Source organism: Ptychodera flava, chromosome 18, assembly GCF_041260155.1.
Source record: "Ptychodera flava strain L36383 chromosome 18, AS_Pfla_20210202, whole genome shotgun sequence".
Classification (NCBI taxonomy): domain Eukaryota; kingdom Metazoa; phylum Hemichordata; class Enteropneusta; family Ptychoderidae; genus Ptychodera; species Ptychodera flava.
Genome location: NC_091945.1, coordinates 16,715,664 through 16,738,926, shown reverse-complemented (window position 1 = coordinate 16,738,926; position 23,263 = coordinate 16,715,664). Strand labels below are relative to the sequence as shown.

Below are 23,263 nucleotides of genomic sequence, written 5' to 3'. Positions count from 1 at the left end.
GCTTGGCATTTGATGAGTAACAATGACTGCAGTTTTGCTGTGAGTTGTTGAGTATATAGTACTTATTACTTCAGAGTTTGCAACTCAAAAATAATAATAAATTAATGTAAATGACATATAACTTTTACCAAGCAAATAAATAAAATACATTTATATTGTGAGATGGCAGCACTGCAGTACACAATTTTGAAAACTATTGCGTTGAACAAAAATTAGCTGTTGGATATTCAGCAATTTTGATTTCTCAAAGAAAATAAAAAAATATTAAATTTGTAAAACAAAGGTTATGCAGAGTTCATCTTTTATACACAAAATAATATTGGACTTGCAGGATGTATTTTGTTCTAAATATTCTATGAGACTACATGTATGTACAGAGAATATTGTATTAAGTCACTGTAAAATTAATTTAAATATAGAAAAACACGTAAAGAATGAAAGACAAATACAGTTACAGGATAAAGGCCCCATAGGTCTTTGCTACATCATAGGATTTTGTGCATATTTATGCAGAGATGTACCTGCACATTTCTTCATATAGTTGGGAATAACAGATTCCATCTCTTTCTGTAATATATGATTTTGTCGACATGACCATTGCTTTGCACTTTTTGGTCATGAGCACAGATGTCATCCTGACTGTACTGGCAATATACTTGTAATGATTTATGGTGCCTCTCCATGGATGTTTCATCAAACCATGTTATTCCTTTGAAGGATAGCAACACATTTACAACACAAAAAATATATACTCAAGAAAGATAGCAACACATTTACAACATAAAAAGTGTATACTAAAGAATAAACACAAAATGTACAATATAAAAGGAAGTAGGTATCCTTCAACGCATTTAATTAGAGTGACTGTTGGCAAAGATAAATACTGTAAAAATCTTTGAACAGCATTCATAATTTAGTTATTATGAACCAACTAAAATGTGTTCTTAAATGTGAGTTGTACTTCGATGATAAATATGATTATTCTAATGCTTATTGATAAAATCAGTAATTTTGAAACTGACCTGATAACTTCTATGATGTCAGATTGCAATTAAAAGTACTAGGTTGAATGGGCATATCAAATGCAACAAAATGTAGAACACTGCGGTATATAGATTTCTGGTGATGTAATTGTCCAACTTTCCATGTAGTTTGGATGTAGTACTTATGAAAATAATTTTAACTTGTGCATATTATCCAACTAATTTCCTCGAGGCGATGAGTGACATTAAATATGATACTGTCACACAAACAGTACTGACACTAGCTGCTGGGTGTAAAATTTCTCTAGTTTAAAACATACCATATATACCTTGCTGGTACATGTGGTCAATAAATAGTGATGATTGTGGTGTCATATCATTATTATAGACCTCTAAGTCTACACAAAGTCTTGAATAGAAAATACTTCCAGAAAATAACATTATGATGGTCTTAATACAGTGATAATGCATTTGTTAGAGACTGTGTAATCATGAATGTACCTGTCAGAGAGTTTCAAAGATTGCTGTAAATAAAAACCTTACGGTAACTGCTGTTTTTTTGACTGATTGACACACAGTTCAGAGATCACCTTAATTAAGCTAATTACATGATATCACATTAATATTTGTACGTTTACCAAAGAAATGCTTTCCATAAGCACTGAAATGCATCTAATTCACTAAAGGTCTTTGAAAATGATGGGTTCTGAATTGCAAGAGCATATCAGAGTTACCAGGTTCACATCCATCTCACGAAATACTTCTTGGCAGAAATACTAGTCTCTATCTTTGAAAATATTCTTCAGATTTCACCTGCATATCATCAGTCTTTCACACTTTGTGATTTTAAATTTTATGATTGAACAGGTTAATCTGAAACAGGTACTAGAATGACTATAGAGCAACAAGCCATTGATTCTCACACTTCCCTATTATTTACAACAGATGTCTAGCTACATCCACAAAATTAGCGCTGGTCTGAGAAAGCCAACCATGAAAGTCTCACCTTAAAGTGACTGCCAGGCAGTAATTGTGAAAGCACTATTCAATCAAACTCAAAATTTCTGTTACACTACAGGGCAGAATGATGATAGATACTCCAAAAAAGGACAGCCCCAACATTTAAGATAACATTGAGAGATACATCATTTTCAAATGAACATGTCACAGTTCTGATTTCCTGTAGTTTGAAATTATTCAGTGGTTTGGTAAAATGCCACTCCTAGAAAAAGATTGACAGTCTTTACTTTCTCACAGTAACAGACAGAACACCTTACATGCACCTTTACACAGTTTGATATATTCATACACACATGAATGCTCCACTGAACTTGTTAGAAAAGGTTTCGAGGATACACTGACTGCAGTGTTGTTATGCTGTTCTCACAGTAAGCATAGTGATTCCCTGAAGGGTTTCATCCCCCACTCGTTTTGGCATTTAAAAAAAAGATGTCTGAATAGATATTGTACGTCATTGTAGCATCATTCTTACCCGGGGCACTAGTATGTGTGGAAACACACAAAAAATGACCGTGCAAAACAACTTAATACCCTCAATGAACGAAGAAAGTGCTGCCTTTAAAAGACTTGGCCTTATGATGTGTCATTCAGTATGGCTTTCAAGGATCCAGAAGGGGCCAACGTAAGGTTCTACAAGCAAAAACAAGCCTGTTAAAAATCAGCCTGAACCATAAGAACAACAGATTTCTGAAGGCTGCTACAGAAAGCTAACGCAGATTTTGCAACTTCAAAAGATGTATGGCTGCTGGGTAATTGATGAGTGAACGACTTTAGATTTTTAGGGCTGTAAAAAATGGGACTTGGAACAGTAAACAAAGTGTCAACAGTAAAAGAAATTTCCCCGATGAAAGGAATCACTCAAGTTTTAAAACAGCGACTTTACCAGTACTCTGGTCTTATTATTTGTACAATGTACGGTATCTTACATTCAGCACACAGCGACTTCTTTCATTTTAGTGTCAACGAACTCTCAATGTCAGATGGCTTTTTTAGGCTATGAATGAATACTGTGTTTGCTCAGAATACTGTACACTGCTTGTCTAGATCAACAGGACCATTCTAATCTATCAGAAAAGAATTGAAAGAATGGCATGGTATCGTCAGATATTGAGTTCAGCCTGTAAAACAATACTGTTTATAGTATGTTATGACCATACATGTAAAACACAGCTCTTAGGAGTAGCAGTCTGTGTGTATGAAAAATTTGATAGGCCTGCCAACATAAATGAAATTGTGTATTTTTCCTTTCTCTTGTAGGGTAGGAAATGGTGAATTCTATTAGATTAAGGTACATGTCATATCATACTTGAGGATGTTTGGTTACTTTCTTACTGTGATGACTGAGGTAACTTACTAGCTTAAAAAAAAATGTCATTATTCTTGGAATTCAGTTTCTTTGACGATGTAATGGAAGTTATTCAGTTTCTTTGACGATGTAATGGAAGTTGTGATGTACAGAAATATTTATATGGTGATGCTTAAAAATGTGGTCAGTTTTACACTACTGACTTCACTTTGAAAATCGGATCATGATGACTTTGTTTGCCGCTTTATGGCTTCACTTTGCATCAGCTGAGTGCATGACAGATTCCATTCAGGCGATGACGCATTGCTGTCGGACGCGCCGGCCGGGTCAGGTCGCGGCCCCATCAGCTCGTCGGCAAAGTGAGCAGGTATGGCCGTCTCTGAAGTCACCCCTCTTCGGCGAAGTCTGAAAGAGTCTCGGTGACTCAGACGTCCGTAGATCAAAGAACTGCCTCCTTCGACAATCATGTTGTCAAGCGCCTTTGAAATGCTGCACATAATACAAACAGAGATGACAAATAAAAATTACTGTATTGTGCAATCTTACGGGTCATTCGTATTCTGTGCACACACAAACTGTAAACACTGGAATGAAAGGGAAGTGTTCAGAATTCAACACACGTGAATTGAATACAGTTGCACTATTACCATAAAGATTACAGAACTGCAGAGTGGATAAGCTGGATCTGTCAGTGCATTATCATCAAGGCTGAAGTGTTCAATATGAGAGATGAGAGATCCAGGGTATCTGACAATCCTGCATGATTGACATCCTAAAAATATTTCTGAATACAATATCAAACAAAAGTTCCCTACAAACATGACATACATTGTATGGATGGCCATCACACATTGTCATGTAGGATACTGCCCAGTTCTTATCAATACACCGAGTCTATCAAACAGTGAGGTTACCCACAATCATTGCTTGATTTGTGAACTCACATATTGTCTGCTAAAGGCTAATTCAATTGTATTCAATTCTTACAATTGAAAACTTTATGTTGAAGGACCTTGGCATTTTTGTTGGAGACAGTGATTTTGGTTTTGTCTGTGGTAACTTCCAAATTCCGGTCACTACAGTATGAATAAAGTTTGTCAAAGCAACATTGTAATCCTGATTCTGATTCTGAAATAAATACAAGATCATCAGCATATACTAGCAAGTTAATCAGTTCAATAACCTCTGTGTGTGTGTGTGTGTGTGTGTGTGTGTAGATCCAGGAGAATTATGGGTAAAATTACTTATTGTGTATTATGTTTGTACTTGCAGGAGATTTTGGTGTTAAATCTTTTTTACCACAGTGTGTCTGGTTTGTGATTTAAGCTGATTGAGAAGAAAGGGTAATTTGAGTGACATGACAATAATGGAGTTAGCCAGAACACAATGGGCTGTTTGTTGCTGAACACTGCAGCTTTTACAATGTGTGCAGGGCTGGGCCAGAGATGAGACACACTGGTTGGTACTGCATTGTGGCTCTTTACAATTTGTATTCTATCGTAGTTTTCTCAGTGGCATGTGTCATACACGTTTTTACGTGTACATCCAAAATGTCACATTTTTCATTTATGCTGCGTATGCAAATAGTCTGGTATGCAAAGTTGATGATAATAACTCATTATCATTGCATAAAATTCATGTGCCTTGTATTGTGCTGTATATCTCAATTTGGGCACTTGATATTTTTGCTTTGAACCCTTTGAGTGCCAAAGTCAGTTTTTGCCTATATTAAATATAACTCAGTCAATTTTTTTCAGATTTTTGTGAAAAGTTTTGATAAAAAACTGTAGCCAATATAATGCAATGTCCATTTTGTCCCAAATTATAAAAAAAACGAGACGAAAATTCATGAAAATTGGTAAAATGTTGCACTAAAATTTTGGTGGGAAAAATTACAGCACTCAAAGAGTTAATCCAGGAACAACTGATAATTTTTACATTTAAGATTCAGGGTCACTCTCTCTGAATAAGTACTTTTACTGCACTTAATAATACTCCAGCAGTAAAAGTAAAAAAAATTGTTATTTTATTTGAGCAATACATGTTTCGGCACATACAATAAATAATGCAGAATCTCATGAAATTTGTAGGATTCTTTTTGTTTTTGTTTTTCTTCTCGTGAAATTATCTCAACAAAATGACAAAAATTTCCTGCTTGTAATGATCAGTAATCGATTCTGATGAGCAAATGTTCCCATCCTTCTCAGAGACTGTTTACTTAAGGTTCAAATTTACATCGTATGGAAGAAAAATTTGTACCATACCATGATCCAAAAATGTTCAAATCTACAAGCATCTGAATAAAAATTGTACCATACCTTGATCCAAAAAGACTCCATCTGGCAGTTTTTCCTTTATCTGACGGTAGGTCAGATTTAGTTCCAGGGCAATGTTTGTCTTGGAATTTTGTCTCTGCTGTTTTAAGCGTTGATTTGATTGGTGGGTATTTTTCGACATGTTTCTCAGTTTGATTGGATCCCGAACTGACCAAACCTTTCATCCAGTTCACACTCCACCCTTTTCCAGAATCGTCCCCTCCGCCCTCTTCAAAGAACTTCTTTTCACTGGAGCATCTTCCGTGTGTGTGATTTGACACTCTCTCGTATGTTTTCCTGGTGACTTTTTTCATCAGTTGGAAAGGGGAGAAGGGAAGTTTCTTCTCGTGTTCCTCTCGAAGTCTATTTTTTCCCTCTTCCCGTGCCTTCATATCTTGGATGTGATTGTATTCAAATTTATAGTCTAACTTCAACGGTAATTCACACAGGGGTTGAATAGCCACAGATAATTCTTGCAGCAGTGGTTTGAGAAGACCGTCAGCAAGACGAAGGAAAGAATCCGGCTTGTACAATTTCTCCAGAATATCTGTCATAATAAAACATGTACAGTTTTGAATGAATACCTCTGAATTTCACAGGCATCATGAAGTCTGCAATTTTTACATAGTTCCAAATATTTTGTCTTGAATCAAACAATTATGTATATTGAGTGCTGAAAGTCTGATTGTGACATATGTAGCAATGGAACTTGCAACAGAAAATTACATCCATGGTGTGCCTCACATGATACCCTGACCTTATTTGACCTTTGACATGGCACCTGACTGGCTGATAGTGTTTTGCAGGTCATTATGTCAAAATACCGCACATCAACTGCCATTACTGGTATGTCACACTGCATATCATGCCAACCATCACATTATACATGTTGGTATGTAGGTCTCACATGCTAGGCTTGACCTTATTTGACCTTTGACCAGAGAGGTTGATGGTAATTTCTGCATCATGTGCACGGTGTGGAACCCCATATCAGCAAGTCATCAACGGTCACTTTACATATCACTGCGCTTATCACATTTATTTATATCTCAGTTTTGATAATTAACCTAATTCTTTGCTTTTGGAAAAGCATCTCACTGAGTGCATGTGACGACATGTGTAGTTACTGTACTAACGTTGATCAACTGATGATGTATGATAGATACAGTGTGGGAACAGCAAATTCTGATTTGAAATTCCTAAAACCCTCTGCATTGCCGATATGCTAATCCATTCTGATTACAATGCAACTTTATGAAAAACTAAGAGATCAATAATGAAAATGTACTCAGTTCACAATGTCAGAGAGAAGAAGATTATTTGAAGTAACATTTTTGAACACAACTTTTGTCAATGCAAGTCAAATTCTCACTGTGATAAAGGTCCATAAATTTATACATGTAAAGCTTAGAAGTACTGGTGAACTTGAACTCAGTAATAACTTGTACTGGTTTGTATCACTCCAAGGTCAAGTAATGCAAGGAAAGCTCACTAGATTTGAAATTTGTAGTGGTCATCAAGAGTTTACAGCACTCAGTGAGATATGTGTCGATGTAGAGAGTTAGATGAATGAATGAATGAATGAATGGACGGACGAACAAATGAATGAATGATGTATGAATCTGTGGATGAGCATGGGGAAAAAAATGAAAACCTACCTGTTCTTGATACCACATGTTGTAACCACACCTCTAAACACTTGGCACTGTTGGGAAAAAAATAAATCAATTCTAACATATATTCCAAAATACTAATACAATAGGGCTGAGCCCAGAAGCTTGCCCAGAGTATGCTTTGGAATGCACTTTCAATTGAAAAGTGAGACAGAAAAAAAGTCAAATTGTCCTGTAGATTTAACACCTGCACATCAGATAGTCATGATTGCTGCTGTTGGATCAATCTTATACATTTCATCCCATTGCAATGAAAATATTGGTGCCCGTAAATTTATCTTTTCATTCTTAAGTAATTGTAACTTTACTGCTTGATCAAACTTGAAAAATAAACTGAAGCTGGGGCTGGGATGTGTGATGGTGCACTCACAAGCATAAAGGCAGTTAATATTTGTGTCATGGAAAAAAAGTCTTATCGTCTGGTAAAGTCAACGCATGCACATCAGGGAGATGCTCACAGCCAACTACATGCTTGGCAAGTTGCTGTACAAGCTATAAGATCCTAAGCTTAGACACTTCATCAGTCTATTTCTGTTTTCAGCTGAAAGCGTCCTCACACATATCATTGATGTATGTATAGTAATCAATGAGAAAAATGCAACACAGATGTAGAATAGTGCAATATACCCAGCAGTTATGAACATTTGATTATTTAAAAAATAATGGGATAACAGGGTGAGAGACTGTAACTTGCTTCAAATGGACTGTTCTGATGAATATAAATTCAATCTTATCATCTACCACACATTGATTCATCATGCTGATACACCCCTCGTAATTACAATCAGAAGCCATTACGAGTGGCAGGCACTTTTCCTATGCAAGAATGTATGAGATTAAACAGTGAGCTATGGATGCCATTTTAATAATTACAACTTACTTGAGAAGTCCGAAGACGAATGCATTGAATTTCATCGCTGGATCCGCGAGGTAGCCTTGGTTTGAAACGTGAGACAGGATTTCATGCATCTGTTTGGTTGCAGGACCTGAAAACAGTGTGGATGAACGTTAGAGATTCAGGTTTCAATTTACTGAATATATCATAGCTTGAATTATTTCAATACGCCTCTACTATAATAGTATCACCAGTAAACTGAAATGTAATACATAGGCATAATGAGAAACATGGACTGGCCTCCCTGTGGGTAACTGTATGATGTCTGTCATTTGTAACTGTCTACTGGTTACAAAAATTGATTCAACGTTGTATAGTAAACCTCTACAAAAGTAAATGGAGGGTTGTTTTTATGCTGTTTTGTACGTAGCACAGTATGATCTATTAGATGAATACATATTTCAGAGTAATTTGCTGTGATTTTACATATGAAGAGCAATGTACATGTACAGTGTACCGTAAGCAATCTCTACCGGTATATGGATACCTACACATACAGTGTAACTTGGGGACCATTAATCCGAATTAATATTGATATGTAAGGTATATGCAATTCTATGCTAATTTACATGTAATATTATTCTTCCAACTAATTATTTAACAGCTTGGTGCTAAAGGCAGTGCCATTGGGTTAATCTAGTATTGGCTGATCTGAAATCCTACAAAAGTGAAGGGAGGGGGGTGTGTTTGCCACGTCTGGATCACCGACAGTGTTACTGTTTTTGAATCACAATATACAACTAGTACTGCCATATACACTTATTTTTAGGTCACTCTGCCTTGATTGCTTGTGTCAAAGGGCGGCATTACATGTACAGTGCTCCTACTCATCTGACCTGAGCAGTTCAGATGCCCAGGAATGTGATTTCCGAAAACACCTGGGGCAATTGGATTACTGCGGTTGTTACAGTAGTCGGGTTTCTTGTGCATACATGATTTTGATTAACAATGTGCTAACATGACTTTTATTGTTAAATCAAGCCCTATAACAGTCTACAGTAGACAACATATTTAGAATATGCTGTGTTGTGCTGTATTGTCTAAAAGTGTTTGATTTTATGCACAGTTGAAGAAAAGCATTGAGACAACATTGTACAACAATGCTCCATTGGAATCTAACCATTGTACAATGTATTTTTGTGGGTTTTATGTAATGCAGTGCACATGTTATGAAGTAGAGGCCCTGGAGTCATTGACACAATTCAATATATAAACATCAATTATTCCACATAATGGCTTCCAATGTCAGCAAAGAACCATCTTCGAGTCCATGGAAAATTATGTTTGTGCAACAGGACTTACATGTATCTCCTGCTACCTGGCTACATCCGTGTACTGAAAAACGCCTTGATTACATGAACAAAGTTTCACACATTTTAAATTACTTCTGAGAAACATTACAAACTCAGATCGTTCTCTCATCCATGTTTCCCGTATTTCCTAGTATATTAGTCCGTCTATCCTATTCAAAACTGGAAGTCCAAAACAATCTTGGTGATGAAATACCAGGTTTCTTGTGTCTGACAAATATATGTAACTTTTAAATCTGCTTCAGAACTACACCATATCTCTTTTACAACTCTCTCCTAAATCATTGATGTGCCTAGAAGTTCAACTCCTCAGCACAACCTGTACATGAATAATGCCCAATATGTCATTGTTGAAGACTCAACTTCTGTGTACTCTAAAATCACATCAACAAAAACATTGCATATTCGACTTATTGTACATAGTGCATTGTGTTTGACAATGGTGGCATAAGTACTTTGTATATCAACACAATCAAGGAAGACTTATAAATATACTTTTATTTAGGAAGAAACACATAGTTTGAATTCACAGACTGTCCTTTGTTCTAATTCTATTGAAAGTAATTCACGCTTATGTGCAGCACTATTGCAGGAGAGTTGCTTTGTATTGCAACAGGATATCTGCAAACCAGCACGGACGGTATGTCGCAGGAATCTTAAACACCTCTCTCAGGACCCGGAGAAAACATTGCAAACTGTATGCTTTGGAATCCATAAACATACATGTACAATCTTACGATTGCTTTTTACATGAAATGACTGGGTTCCCAAGTTAACCAAACTGGTTAAAGCTGGCAATGGATCAAGCATTAGAGATGGGGGTCTGTCAAAAATTGGGAAGATTTTTACTGAAACAATCTGTGAGGCAATCCTGTGAAAAAATGTGCAGCCACACAGTTTGTGGAAAAAATATTCACCTGGAAAGTCACTCAAAATAAGTGTGACAATCTGAAATCCACACCATGCAAAATCTGCATAACCTATAAAAGTTTAGCATGAGAAAAATTTGCTGGTCAGCATGCTGACCTCCCCGTCTAATGATCTAGTGGTCCGTCCCTCAGAAACTGTATCAAGCAGTGACTGCTAACTGGATGTGAACCAAGAAAATTCGAATCCAAAATATATTTTCCATGAACATGGTATAAATGAACACAAATAACTCTCATATCAAAGTGTATTTATTGACTGGTTCATATGAAAAAAGCAGAGTTTAAATTCAAACTGAAGGCTTTTGACAAGAGTATTTATGGCGTATTTATGGGTCTATGGTATTATTATAGCTACAATGCTAATTTCAGATGATTCATTAATTTTTGTAACACTGAAAGTAAGTGTTATTCTGAAAATAACCCATGAAATCTTCAAGGATAATCACATGGTGATATCGGTAAAGTTACCCAAAAAAAATGGTATTTTGTGTCCTGTGCTGTCATACTGCATTGATTACGATGATCACATACCTAACTGTGTAACTGCCTGCACAACATGCCAGACAGTGTTTTTCACACGCCCAACAATGACATTCCGGATGAAAGGCTGCATACCGTCGGTCAACATGGCAGCTAGAGCAGGGCAGAGGTATCGAAGTACAATGTGACCAATATCTGGTGTGTAGTAGGAGTCTCCAAGTCGCATCTGATACAAAAAATATTCATGGAAAAGTTAGAAAATTACAGGAGGTTAGCTAAACTCAGTCATCACATGAAGAATGTATAGATGTATCACTCTAGGGCAGTCACCCCCTGGATATCTATCTACCACACAATATCCCCACCCTATCACTAAGTCTAGCCCAAACGGGCAGGTGTGAAATGTCTGGGCACTAAGGGTGACCGTCCTGATACAGTGTATGTACCTGAGATGCTGCTGTTCATACTTTGCTTAATAAAACCTTCTGCAATAGTTGGAGGTGAACCTTGCACAACAATTTCAAAGCTCATCAAGTAAATATACCATACTTGACACATAACAATCAATTTAACTGAAGACGTATTACATGGTTAACATACATGTATAAAAAGAATCATGTAATTTAGAGATACTTCAAATTGACATGGAGATCAATGTGAGCATGTACTTCTGATTTGTAGTTCCCACACTCCTAAATAACATTCCGTAATCCTTTTATTTTTCAACTCTTTGCACATGGGCTCATTTACACAAAAGGAAAGAAATCTTCTGATAGACTATTAAGTAAAGATGACTGTCGTCGAAGTGCTCTGAGATGATGTGTTGAAGATTAACCCTTTGAGTGCTGTAATTTTCTCCCGCCAAAATTTTAGTGCCAAATTTTATCAATTTTTATGAATTTTTCTGTAATTTTTTGATAATGTTGGACCAAATAGACATCACATTTCATTTGCTACAGATTTTTCTCAAAATTTTGGCAAAAATCTTAGAAAAATTGACTGGGGTTTATTTTATAAAGGGGACAAAAATAGACTTTGGCGCTCAAAGGATTAAAACTCAAAATCTATTATAACTTGAAGTAAAAGGCCAAGTAATGCTGACAAAAACAGTTGATGGGAAGAGATGAAGTTAAATTTACAAAGAGATTAAGTTAAAACTACAAAAAGTTACAATAAAATGTTGCAAGGGCTGTTCCAAAATAACATTACAATGTTTGACTTGAGCTTATTCCTGATTCTTTGGTCAAAACCATCTTTTCATTAGTTCCAGGAAGCTAATCTCACCATTGCTTTCACGCTGAAATCTTGCTGAACTCATCCATTCATTCATACACGACAAAATCTCTTCACAGTAATGCATCCGTGGGAGTTCAAAGAAAAACTTTACAAATGTCCCCGTCCTTGGCAACAAGACAACAAAGAGCTCACTTTTTTAAAACAATGTATTGAAAAGCTTTAGCAATGGCTATTTGTTGTGGCCAGACTTCACATGTACATGGAAAATTGACTTAATCAGACTAAAAGGGATTCCTTTTACTGGAGACAGCTGTGATTACTCTCCTGGGGCGAAATGATTTGCAAGTGCTATTTCCTCATACCACATTACCAATAAACCACACAGAAGTACTGTCTTTGAAAGATATTTATAGCCGACTTACCTTGCTGCAAATCTGCCGGCTCTTGCCAAAGTGCTCAAGAATCAGATCTACCGCAGAGTTGATGGAACCAACCAAACCTGAAATTCAAACGAAAACACCAGCATGATTGAAGTGGAGGAATTCATGAAAACTTTGTGTTTCTTTATCCCATTGTTCTGATTAGTGTCACATTTTCAGAAATCATACATACTGCTGGTACATTTTTTAAAATTGATTTCTGTTATTAAGGAAGGTTGAGAGAAGTAATGACAGTGAAGACTATCAGACAGTGTTTTTCACTATTATCACTCGCAGCAAGAAATTCTCCAACACTGTACAGCTCAACTGGGCAGCACTTTCTTTTCTTTGCAAAATATACGTAATTATAAAAATGTGAAATATTCATTCATGCAAACATTTTTTACAAAAACTTTGACAAAAATGCGTTTTGTGAGGTTTCACAGTTTACAGATACCTTTCTTTTGCAAGATGTCAACTTCGATACTGTTTTCCATGTCCTCATAGGCAGATAACGGAATATCCTCGGGTGCATCTTCGCTGCCGAAGAATGAGGGCTGATCCATGAAATCAAAGCTTGGAGGTAACGGCTCAGGAGCTGGAAGTATTGGCTGGGATATCGGGATTTGAAGTGGAACTGGTAGAGGAAGACCTATCAGTGATAATAGGAATATCATGAAAAATAAGGATTTATTTCACATAATTCAAAGTTTTATTAAAGTAAAACAAAATTCTTGCTTACATTTGCAAGTTAGACGTAAAATAACTAACTAAAAAGCAAAATAAATAAATTAATAAATAAATTGCCTTCCTATCAAACCCAAATAAACAACTGAAGATTAAATTCAGTCGTAAAACAATTAAAAAGACAAACAAGAGCAATGATCATTAAAATGGTGCCATAAATGATACAGATATAAATAGAAAAGCATAAAAAGTAAATAAAAGTAAATAAATAAATAAATAAATAAGGCGAATATATGTGGGGGTCTTTCCAGACTGTTTTTAGGAAAAATTTGTTCAAAGTATAACTAAAATGAGAACACAAGTGAAATTATGAAACTGCCGTTGTACAATATTATAGGCATGCACAGACTATTGCTGAAATTATTAATTGTCAATTATCAAGTTTAGAGATAACATTGCATTTGACACATGTGAATGCAGTATCAGTCTCATAATGTTGAGCACAGTAACAATTTCACTGACTTTTACATTTTCAAAATGAAAGTTCTGAACTTTTTTATTCTATCAAGTTTACTATGTGCACGATGCGAAGTGGCCAAGCCCACGTGCACACAAAAAAATGTCAAAAAACAAGTTGGTGAAAGCAGTCTCTCTGTTGTGACTGGCCATGTGATGCACAGAATTGTAAGTTTGAAAGTTCAGAAATTTGTCCCTGAGGCACGTACATTTATTTCACACTTGCCGATCTGCAGCATAATCAGAGCAATCAATATTACATGTTGGTAACTTGAGGAAGCAAAAAATAAGATTCATGTCCCATGACACAAAAAAATGTTGACCAGAAAGTCATTCGAAATGTCTGTCTTCCCTAGCTAATTTGAAATTTAATTTTAAAACACTTCCAAAATGTATGAAATATTCCTGTTTCTCAGGTCATTAGAAACTGAGGCGTTGATTGTTACTTGATTACATGCAGAATATTAATTTGTATCAGCCACCATGAAAACTTGAATGCTGACCATGTTAATTTGAACTCTGTGTGTTGATAAAACATTACACCACTGACAGCATTTAATATCACAGATCACATACTGGTCCTGCATCAATTTATTATGAATTATCACTTGAAACCTGTTATCGAGCTCTTTTAGCTATCATGATAAAATAACGGTTGGTGGTTTCCGTTTGCTAACAACAGCAAACAGAAAAGGATTTGAATGACCTGCAGTTGCCTAACCTTTCCGATAACAAGGTTACAGCTACATAGACATATATATTGTAGCTATTATTAGGTCACTGTAAATAAGTCCAATACCATACATGTATGTACGTATATCTGTGTGCTACGTCACACCATTGACAATTACCGAGACCAGAATGGTATATGTTAAATGTGGTTTTGTGTTTAAAGTAAGTTACACACATACCTATGAAAATTCATTCATTCATGTGTATAAGGTGAAAGTATATACACTGAATGACCAATATACTGGTCTCAATTAGAGCTTGTCATTGGAATCAGGTCCCCTTGCCTCACATCAGAATTTTCTTGTGTCAGACTTTGATCTGAACTTTGCCTCTTATAAGATCTCTAGAGGCAGTTTCGTTAAATATTACCTCAGGAAGGGGCAGTTCAAAGGTCATTCATTGTAATACACCAGGTGACCAATCTTAAATGAATACTGGTATATCATGAGCCAGATAGGTTATTGGTACCATTTGGGTGGGCAAATTCCACCATACATTTTCTGAAAGCCCAAAATCTGAACTTTCTGAAAATCTTTGGTGGACAGGTCGCAGAAGTAGCTTTCTGTCTCAAAAGTTGTTGTCATAGCAACAATACTTACAATCTTAAAAGCTAAGAATTTTAGATAAAACTGATTTTCTAGGGAACGGTAAAAGATATTTACGTAATTACAAGACAGACACTGGTACCTCACATCATGGCCTTTCAATTGACCCAATGATCTTGAACATTCTGGGTAAAGGTCAATAGGTCATGCCCATAACATCTCAGAATTTCGATAAAATAGAGCATTTTTCACAAATACTTTTCTGCTACATTAACATAAAATATGATAGAAACTCAGTCTTACAAGATGTGTTCATATTAGCCATGATATCGAATATTTGTCAAATATTGTAACAACGAAGCATAAGCTACGACAAATTTTCCAGCTGCTGTCGCCAATCACGACAAGGTAATGTTGGTACAGGTATGCCAGCTATCAAACACAAGCTCAGACTGTGCATTCTGTAAAATCAAGGGTTTTTGTAGCAGACCCAGGCAAGCCTATGTGAGCCTGAGCTTGCCTGGGGCAAGCCTGTGGCCTGCCCGAGGCTTGCCTTTTGTTGCGTTAGTTCTGCCGGGTACTGTATAGCAGCTGCGGTGGCAGTGTGCTTCTGCTGCTATAATACCCCTAGACGTTATAGCCATCATCCTTTCTACAGCATTTTCCCAAAGACTTATGTTTGGCCTAAAGTCTACTGCTTGATGTAGGGGTTCTCGTGTTTAGCCCCTTTATTACATATTTTGTTCTTTCACAAATTATACATCTTTTTCTGATAGACTCCAGTATTTACATTTGTAGCATCCCTTTGTGACACCCTAGACTCAGATTGCAGTTAATAGTAGATTGAACTGAATTTTCACATTCAAGTCTACTAAGTGTTTTCTTGTGGGAACACTTTTTCTCCGCGGTCTAGATTATACAATATGTAAAACAGTTTCAAATTTGCGAATTTTGGTTGCTTTGAATAAACCTTTCCAAAAGTTGAGTTCCCCGAGCTTATTAAGATGTGAGCCATAGCACCTTAAATGATACGTGGACGTAATATTTGCACATTTTTCGCCCGCTTGTTTTGATTAACATCCTCTGAAACATCCATTACGTTAGATTTAACAATTTTTTCACAAACTAAATCGAGACAATGATATTGCGTGAAAAAAGAAATGCCACTTAATCTTTTTTACTTTATTGAAATATATATGAAATAAAGATTACTTAGGAGGTGACTAATTGTATTTTAATCACCATAGGTTTAGTGAATTTCCATGTCTGAAAAAATAAGTGAGTATATGACCACAAAACCAATAGGATGTACAACAAATGAATCACTTCCTTGGAGTACTAGTGAAGTTTAATTTCAAGATGTTTGATTTTATTACTTACTCAACTCACTTTTCCAGTTTTATAAGAAATATCGCAATGAAGCTGAATTATTTTATATGTTGACGAGTTCTTTGTTACTTAATTACTAGGATATTATATGCGCATGATATGTGTATTGTACATGCCTAGACAAAATTCAAAACAAAAGACAAATTCAAAACTTTCAACAAAAGGCGGATAGATTCAAAAAGGCGAACTGAAGGTTGCAATTCTACTTGCTGTAGCAACATGTGTAACATTGAAACCGACAGTCATTAAATCAGCGCAACTAAATGGACCAAGATATTCATGACACAGCGATCATATTTCAGGAATTAAGGTGGTTACGCAGTTTTTACCTCCGCTGTCAGTGACGTGGAGCATATCAGATAGGTGGATTGTCCGTCGTCACACGTCATCTATCAACAATTGTTTATTCTCTGAAACTGCTGGTCTAATTGCTTTCAATACTGGTATGCAACTCATTTGGCTGAGTTCAGTTAGATTTTTCAAATCATGGTGAAATATACATATTTGTATTTTGGGGCATTTCTTCCTTTTTATCAACTTTGAAATGTGTTAAGTGGGTTCCTAGGGACAACCTGAGTGAGGTTTATTCAAGTTGAGAAGAAAAGTTTCGTACTTTTTAGGCCTTTTTTTCGTTTTTGTTTGAAAAACACAATTTTCTCACAATTATCTTTAAAGGTTCCTAGGTATTACTTCAGTTTCTTCAAATTTTGCTAATACTTGCATATTTATGGTAGAGATGAAAAACAAGAGCCCATTATTATATAATAGTAATACATGCATTTGCAAGGATGTCCTTGTTCAGTGTTCCTAAAATCAACATAAGCAGATGTATCAGTATTACAAAGTTTATTTACAAACAAAACCTGACCTTTTTAGCTACTATAGACTATAGTCTATAGAAGCTATTGGGATGGGTATCCGTCCGGCGTCCGTCGTCAGTCTGTATGTATGTATGTATGTATGTATGTATGTATGTATGTATGTATGTATGTATGTATGTATGTATGTATGTATGTATGTATGTATGTATGTATGTATGTATGTATGTCCGTTTGTGAGGCGTCCGTCCACTCAAATATCTTGAGAACCGCAGTACTTACCGATTTGATATTTGTTGTGTAGATGAAAAATATGATTTTGAGAAACTATTTTTTTTAATTTTTTGATATTGTTGAAAATAGGCAAATTAATGCCAAAAAAGGCGTTTTTTGTAAAAAATCTTCTTCATAACCGCTGGTCAGACAGCTTTGTTATTTGGTATACAGGTCCCTAAGGACAACCCAACTGAGATTTGTTCAAATTGTGATGAAATATGCAAATCTGTATTTTTAAGGAATTTTTTTTGTCATTTTTGATCAAAATTTGACTTACATTGTATGTAATTCTTGTACTGTATAAACCCTATCAATTCACCCAGAAAAAATAATTAATATGATTTTAAATAATTGAATTAATTAGGAAATCATCAAAGCCAAAATAATTTTAGTGTACAATTATCAGAAAGTTCAACTTTTTTTGACAGTTCATAGTGAAATGCTTACCATCTTGGAGGATTAAAACATGTAAAGGCAACTTTCCTGAATCCCAACTTTGACATATTCTGAACCGTCATTTATTGTGCCCTGTATGTTATCTAAAAGAAATTGCTCAAAATAGTTTGTCATGATAGGGTGGTCAAATAAATAGAGATAGAGAAAGTTCTAATTTCCATTTATGGTTGACTTGGTAAGGATAAAATAAGATTACTTTTTGAGGAAAAAAATAGAGTGGTCAATTAAAAGAGTGGTCAAAGTGATAGGGTTTTTATGGTAAAGCTGGCCTGTAAGATTCCTCATGTGCTATTTATAGCAATTATGCAATCTGTGTAAACAGTGCAATGAAAGTGTTACATGATGCTTTTGATGACCTTGAACTTCTTAAGTTTCAAACATTTGTCTCTTCAGTGTGCTTTCTCTGAGTACGTACAGTCTCAACTTATTCAACAGAACTTACTTACAATGTTAATTTGAAAGTTAAAATGTGCTTGGTTAATAGATGAAAATACTGATAACCTGACAGATATGCTGTTTTTTTATGATGAAAATCTTGATTTAAGCAAGTCTTGTTTACTTTAATCAGAATGTAATTAACTCTCGGTTATTAGCTACTATAGACTAATATAGTCTATAGAAGCTATTGGGATGGGTATCTGTCCGGCGTGCACTGTCAGTATGTATGTATGTATGATGTATGTCCGTTTGTGTGAGGCGTCCGTCCACTCAAATATCTTGAGAACTGCAGTACTTACTGATTTGATATTTGTTGTGTGGATAAAATATATGATTTTGAGAACTTTTTATTAATTTTTGATATTGTTGAAAATATGCAAATTAGCACCAAAAAGGCGTTTTTGGTAAAAAATCTTCTTCAAAACCGCTGGTCAGACAGCTTTAATATTTGGTTTACAGGTCCCTAGGATGACCTTAGTGAGATAATTTCATACAGTCAGGAAATACTTAATTTTGTATCCATGTCTATAGTAGCTTCAGGGACTTTGGCCCTATGTTTTATTTTTAAGCAATACATAACAGCAGAAGTCTATCGGCTGCTAGGCCTCTTGTTAAAACTTTTCCCATGTGACCTAAGCTCCGCCCAATGAAAAATAACAACCAAAAGCATTTATCTGGAGATACAGGGTAGCTCAACATGATATCCGGAAAAAGTTATAGTATATCGGTATCTCTTGAGATCAGACTAGTTGTCTACTCGTTGACAAACTTATAATCATCTCCCACTAACTACGTTGGTCCGACACAGATACTCATTTTTGATAAGTGAACATGTTACTTAAATCATGAAAACAAAAACATAAACTTTGCCAAATTTTGTTTTTAAACAATCAAACACACTTACGTATATTTGCCTTTTGACCTCTTTTACTGTCGATATGACTTTAGTTGACATTGCTGTGTACTTAGCACACAAAAGTTATGATTTTATAACCATTAATATACATGCAAAGGTATGTCCAATGTCGGTCTATTACTGTATCTGAAAATGCGTTGATGGTTGCTATGGTGATTGCCGCCCTGTCAACAAGGTATATGATAAAAAACACCAGTATTTTAAAGAGATCGCATTAGCTCTTACAGTTGACTAGGTTTTCATGTTTGTACTTTTTGGTTTGGTCAAAATGTTGCAAAGCTATTTGCAAAAAAATCCCACCTTAAACAATTTCTAAGTTGCTGAAGGCAATGCCTATTGACCTTGACCTACAAATCTAAAGGTCATGGGGTCAATTAAGAAGCAATGCGAACTATTGATATGCATTCTTAAATCAATCATATATCTTTTGTCGTGTATTTGATAATCTATTTTACATAGTATGCTTAATTTTAATGCTTTTGAATGCTGATTCCATGACAACAATATTTACACTGAAAGCGTATTCAGCAAACTGTCCAATGAAGATTTTCTCAAAATTCAGATTTTCAGGTTTAAAAGGCGGCTTTGTTCCCCACTCGAGTCAAATGGAAGCAAATTGACAAAATTTGGGGTCTGGCTCATAGGCTACATGCATAACTGAAAACACACATATGGTTGCCTTGGTAATTACTCACTAACGACATCATCCCTGATACAAAACATACTAATTTCAAAGACCACACATCTGTGGCTATTGTTGAGCAAGTTTTTGAGTTTCTATTATATGTTATGTAAACGTAGCAGAAAAGTATTTGTGAAAAATGCTTGATTTTACAGAAATTCTGAGATGTTATGGGCATGACCTACCTTGACCCAGAATGTTCAAGGTCATGGGGTCAACTGAAAGGCCATAATGTGAGGTACCAGTATGTGTCATTAAATCATGTAAATATCTTTTGCTGTTCACTAAATAGTCAGTTTTGTATAGTATTCTTAACTTTTAAGATTTTTAGTATGGTTGCCATGACAACAACTTTTGAGACAGAAAGCTACTTCTGAGACACGTCCACTAAAGATTTTCAGAAAGTTCAGATTTCGGGCTTTCAGAAAATGTATGGGGGAATTTGCCCACCCAAATGGTACCAATCGACCAATTTTGGGGGTCTGGCTCATGGACTATGGTATATAATGATGGAACTAGAAAAAGCGGTATTACTTGTATACAAGAAATACCCTGGAGCCACAGTATACAATAACATATAATCCTTGGGACATTACAGGACAAAGATTTGAACTTCATGTGAACTGCAACAGGTTTTCCTTGTTATTTTACCAGGGTAGCTAGCTTTATAATAAAATACTGTATGAGGACAGAGTGTGACTGCATGCAGCTGCATGTACATAGTTTGAATAGTAAAGAACCTAACAATTCTTAAAGGCAGTATGCACCTCAAAAGTGAAAGACTTTAAATGGTAGTACTTTTGCTAAAATTTTCTTCAAGGAAACTTTCAACCATACTCTTTCAAAATCAGGAATAAAAATTGGGGCCACTCCATACAAATTTTAGTACTGCAGACAAATTACCCAAGATTTATCAATATTTGAATTCAAAATGGCTGCCATCCCTGTGTTAATTCTATGGAGAAAAATACAATTTTTGATTTTCGAAAAACTGATGCAGTGCAAAGTTTTCTTACACCAAGCAAAGCTTTAAAATGAGCCCCAACAAATGGAACGTTTGAGTGTCCAAATATCTGTCCTGTCGATCAATTGACAAAAACCGTGTTCAGAGAAACAAGTTTGACACTCACCCTTCCTGATGTTGTATTCTGCATCAACTTGACGGATTGGTTTCAGCGGTTTGTTTCTTACATAGACCACCTCTCCCAGTAAGTCTTGTTCCAAAACTTTGTGCCTCTGGCTCTGTCTCACTTTAACAGGCCGGTTTCCGTCAGCTGTGAGGTGAACTGTACCAGAATTATCATTGTCAACTTGTGAAGACAGAGATTGCATATGGGGTGATTTCACAATACCTGTTTTCTGATCTCCATCTGATCTGTGTCGAATTCGTCGCTCTCGTCTGCCCGGTCTACTGAGATCTGCTCCAAATTTTTCAGTTTTCAACTTATATTTGCCGTCAGAAGTTCTGTTTGCATCACTGTGATTTGGTATTGCGATTCTAACTGACTTCTTAGCAGTCTGCGTCCCTTCCTCGACTGTCACAACGTCTGTTTGCGTTGCAACCGCCACTAATTCACACGGCTCAACTTCAAGGCTGTCAAATCTGACCAAACCGAGTTTCACTGGCTGCATGAAAACAGCATCGTGAACTTCGCCGTTTCCATCAACTTGGAAACTATCACCGTTGCAATTATAATAATTCTCATCATCATAGTCACTGTAATCATCATCATCATAATCATAATCATGTCCGTCATCATCACTCGGATAGAAATGTTGCATATTCATGTGCATGTCATGGAAACCAGCATCCCGGTTGCTAGGAAACACCGCAAATGATTCCAACACTTTGGGTTTAGTTGTGCTGGTGGTAAAGCTAAGAGGGGGTATCTTCTTCATCGTGCGTTGGGCTATGAAACCGTTCCCATGGAAACCATTATTGTTAGCAATGCAGGCTTCTGTTAAAGCTCTAGATGCTTGAGATGAAGTGGAAAAGACTGATAGAGAAGACAGAAATGACAGAGAGAAATAGCAAATTACCATAGGAATGCACCTTAATAATAGAATTATATTATCACCTTTAAATCTATATATTTCATTGTGTATTTGATAATGATAAGCATGCACTAGATCGACAAGCTCATATTATTTTACAATTATGTAACAAAAGAAAAGCATTATTTGTATTAATATGTAGTGTTGGAATGACTAAATTACTGTGATGACGAGACACATGGAGCATGCATGACATAATTAATTCCACACTGCATATGGTAAAAGTGCTTGTTGTACCTTTACCATGTTTAGTGTTTTTTTGCTGAGATTTAGGAAGATAAGGTATATAGATTGGGAAATGTGATACCTGGACCTTTTTCTATTGTCCTCTATTATCATCGCACTGATATCTTTAACATGTTCACCCCTAATTCTATGTATAAACAGGTCTGCAGGCATGTAACATTGATAACAATAGATTTGGGCTTTAATAGACCATGCTGGTGAAAAGGTTAAAGGAGACCTAGGAAACATGATTGGGAAACCCAGCAGAATTCATCAGTAACCATGTTTTTGAAACAAGAGTGACCATTGTCGGTGATGTTCACTAAGTTACAATACTTAATTTGCAACTAATTTTCCCCTTCCAAAACCAAATATGACACACGGCTCAAGGAGGCCCATGTGAACCTGAATTACGTTATCAACTTTTCCTGTCTTCTCTTGTGTTCACTATCAGCAAATTTCAGTCTTGTAAGGTAAATAGAATTACATTCTATAAGACACTTGGAATATTGCAGGTAGGATTTCAGGCTTTAGTGTGCAGGTCATTCGACCCATCAAAAACATATTTTGAAATGAAAAATTTTGAAAGCTGGTGGTGGCAAAAAAATTAATTTTAATATCATCATAAATGTTCCTTTTAAAACTTGTGAACTTTGATGTTTGAAGCGATTTACTACACACCGAAAGTATTATTGGTGCTGAACAATACCTGTATTTAGCTTTCACCTACCACTGATTTGGACTCAAAATGTGTATGAATATTGAACTCTTGGTTTTAGTATTACTAAATACTACATGTACGTGTGGATAGGCCTACAAACTGATATTTAAATTAATTCTCAACAATTTTTCAGACTTCCTGGTTTATTTTTAGAGGTGTGTTTCTGTACATAATTAATCTACTTGTAATATACTCAGAAGTTCATTTTAAGAATGCGACAAGTATAGATAGACCAAATAAG

General features: G+C 35.7%; 1 protein-coding gene across 3 annotated transcripts in view; it reads right to left on the bottom strand.

Moving 5' to 3' along the window:
* Positions 1 to 1,544: 1,544 nt before the first annotated feature.
* Positions 1,545 to 23,263, bottom strand: part of LOC139117011 (uncharacterized) — a 31,224-nt gene continuing 9,505 nt past the window's right edge. Inside the window, exons 3-10 of one of the 3 annotated variants that reach the window (XM_070679808.1) lie at positions 21,152 to 22,018; positions 13,024 to 13,218; positions 12,570 to 12,646; positions 10,963 to 11,137; positions 8,178 to 8,283; positions 7,283 to 7,329; positions 5,628 to 6,171; positions 1,545 to 3,798 (exon numbers count right to left, since the gene is read on the bottom strand). In XM_070679808.1, the coding sequence (XP_070535909.1) occupies positions 3,531 to 3,798; positions 5,628 to 6,171; positions 7,283 to 7,329; positions 8,178 to 8,283; positions 10,963 to 11,137; positions 12,570 to 12,646; positions 13,024 to 13,218; positions 21,152 to 22,018 (2,279 nt within the window). In that variant the 3' untranslated portion in view covers positions 1,545 to 3,530. The remainder of the gene's footprint in view (positions 3,799 to 5,627; positions 6,172 to 7,282; positions 7,330 to 8,177; positions 8,284 to 10,962; positions 11,138 to 12,569; positions 12,647 to 13,023; positions 13,219 to 21,151; positions 22,019 to 23,263) is intronic. The other 2 variants (XM_070679810.1, XM_070679809.1) reach the window with 2 other exon arrangements.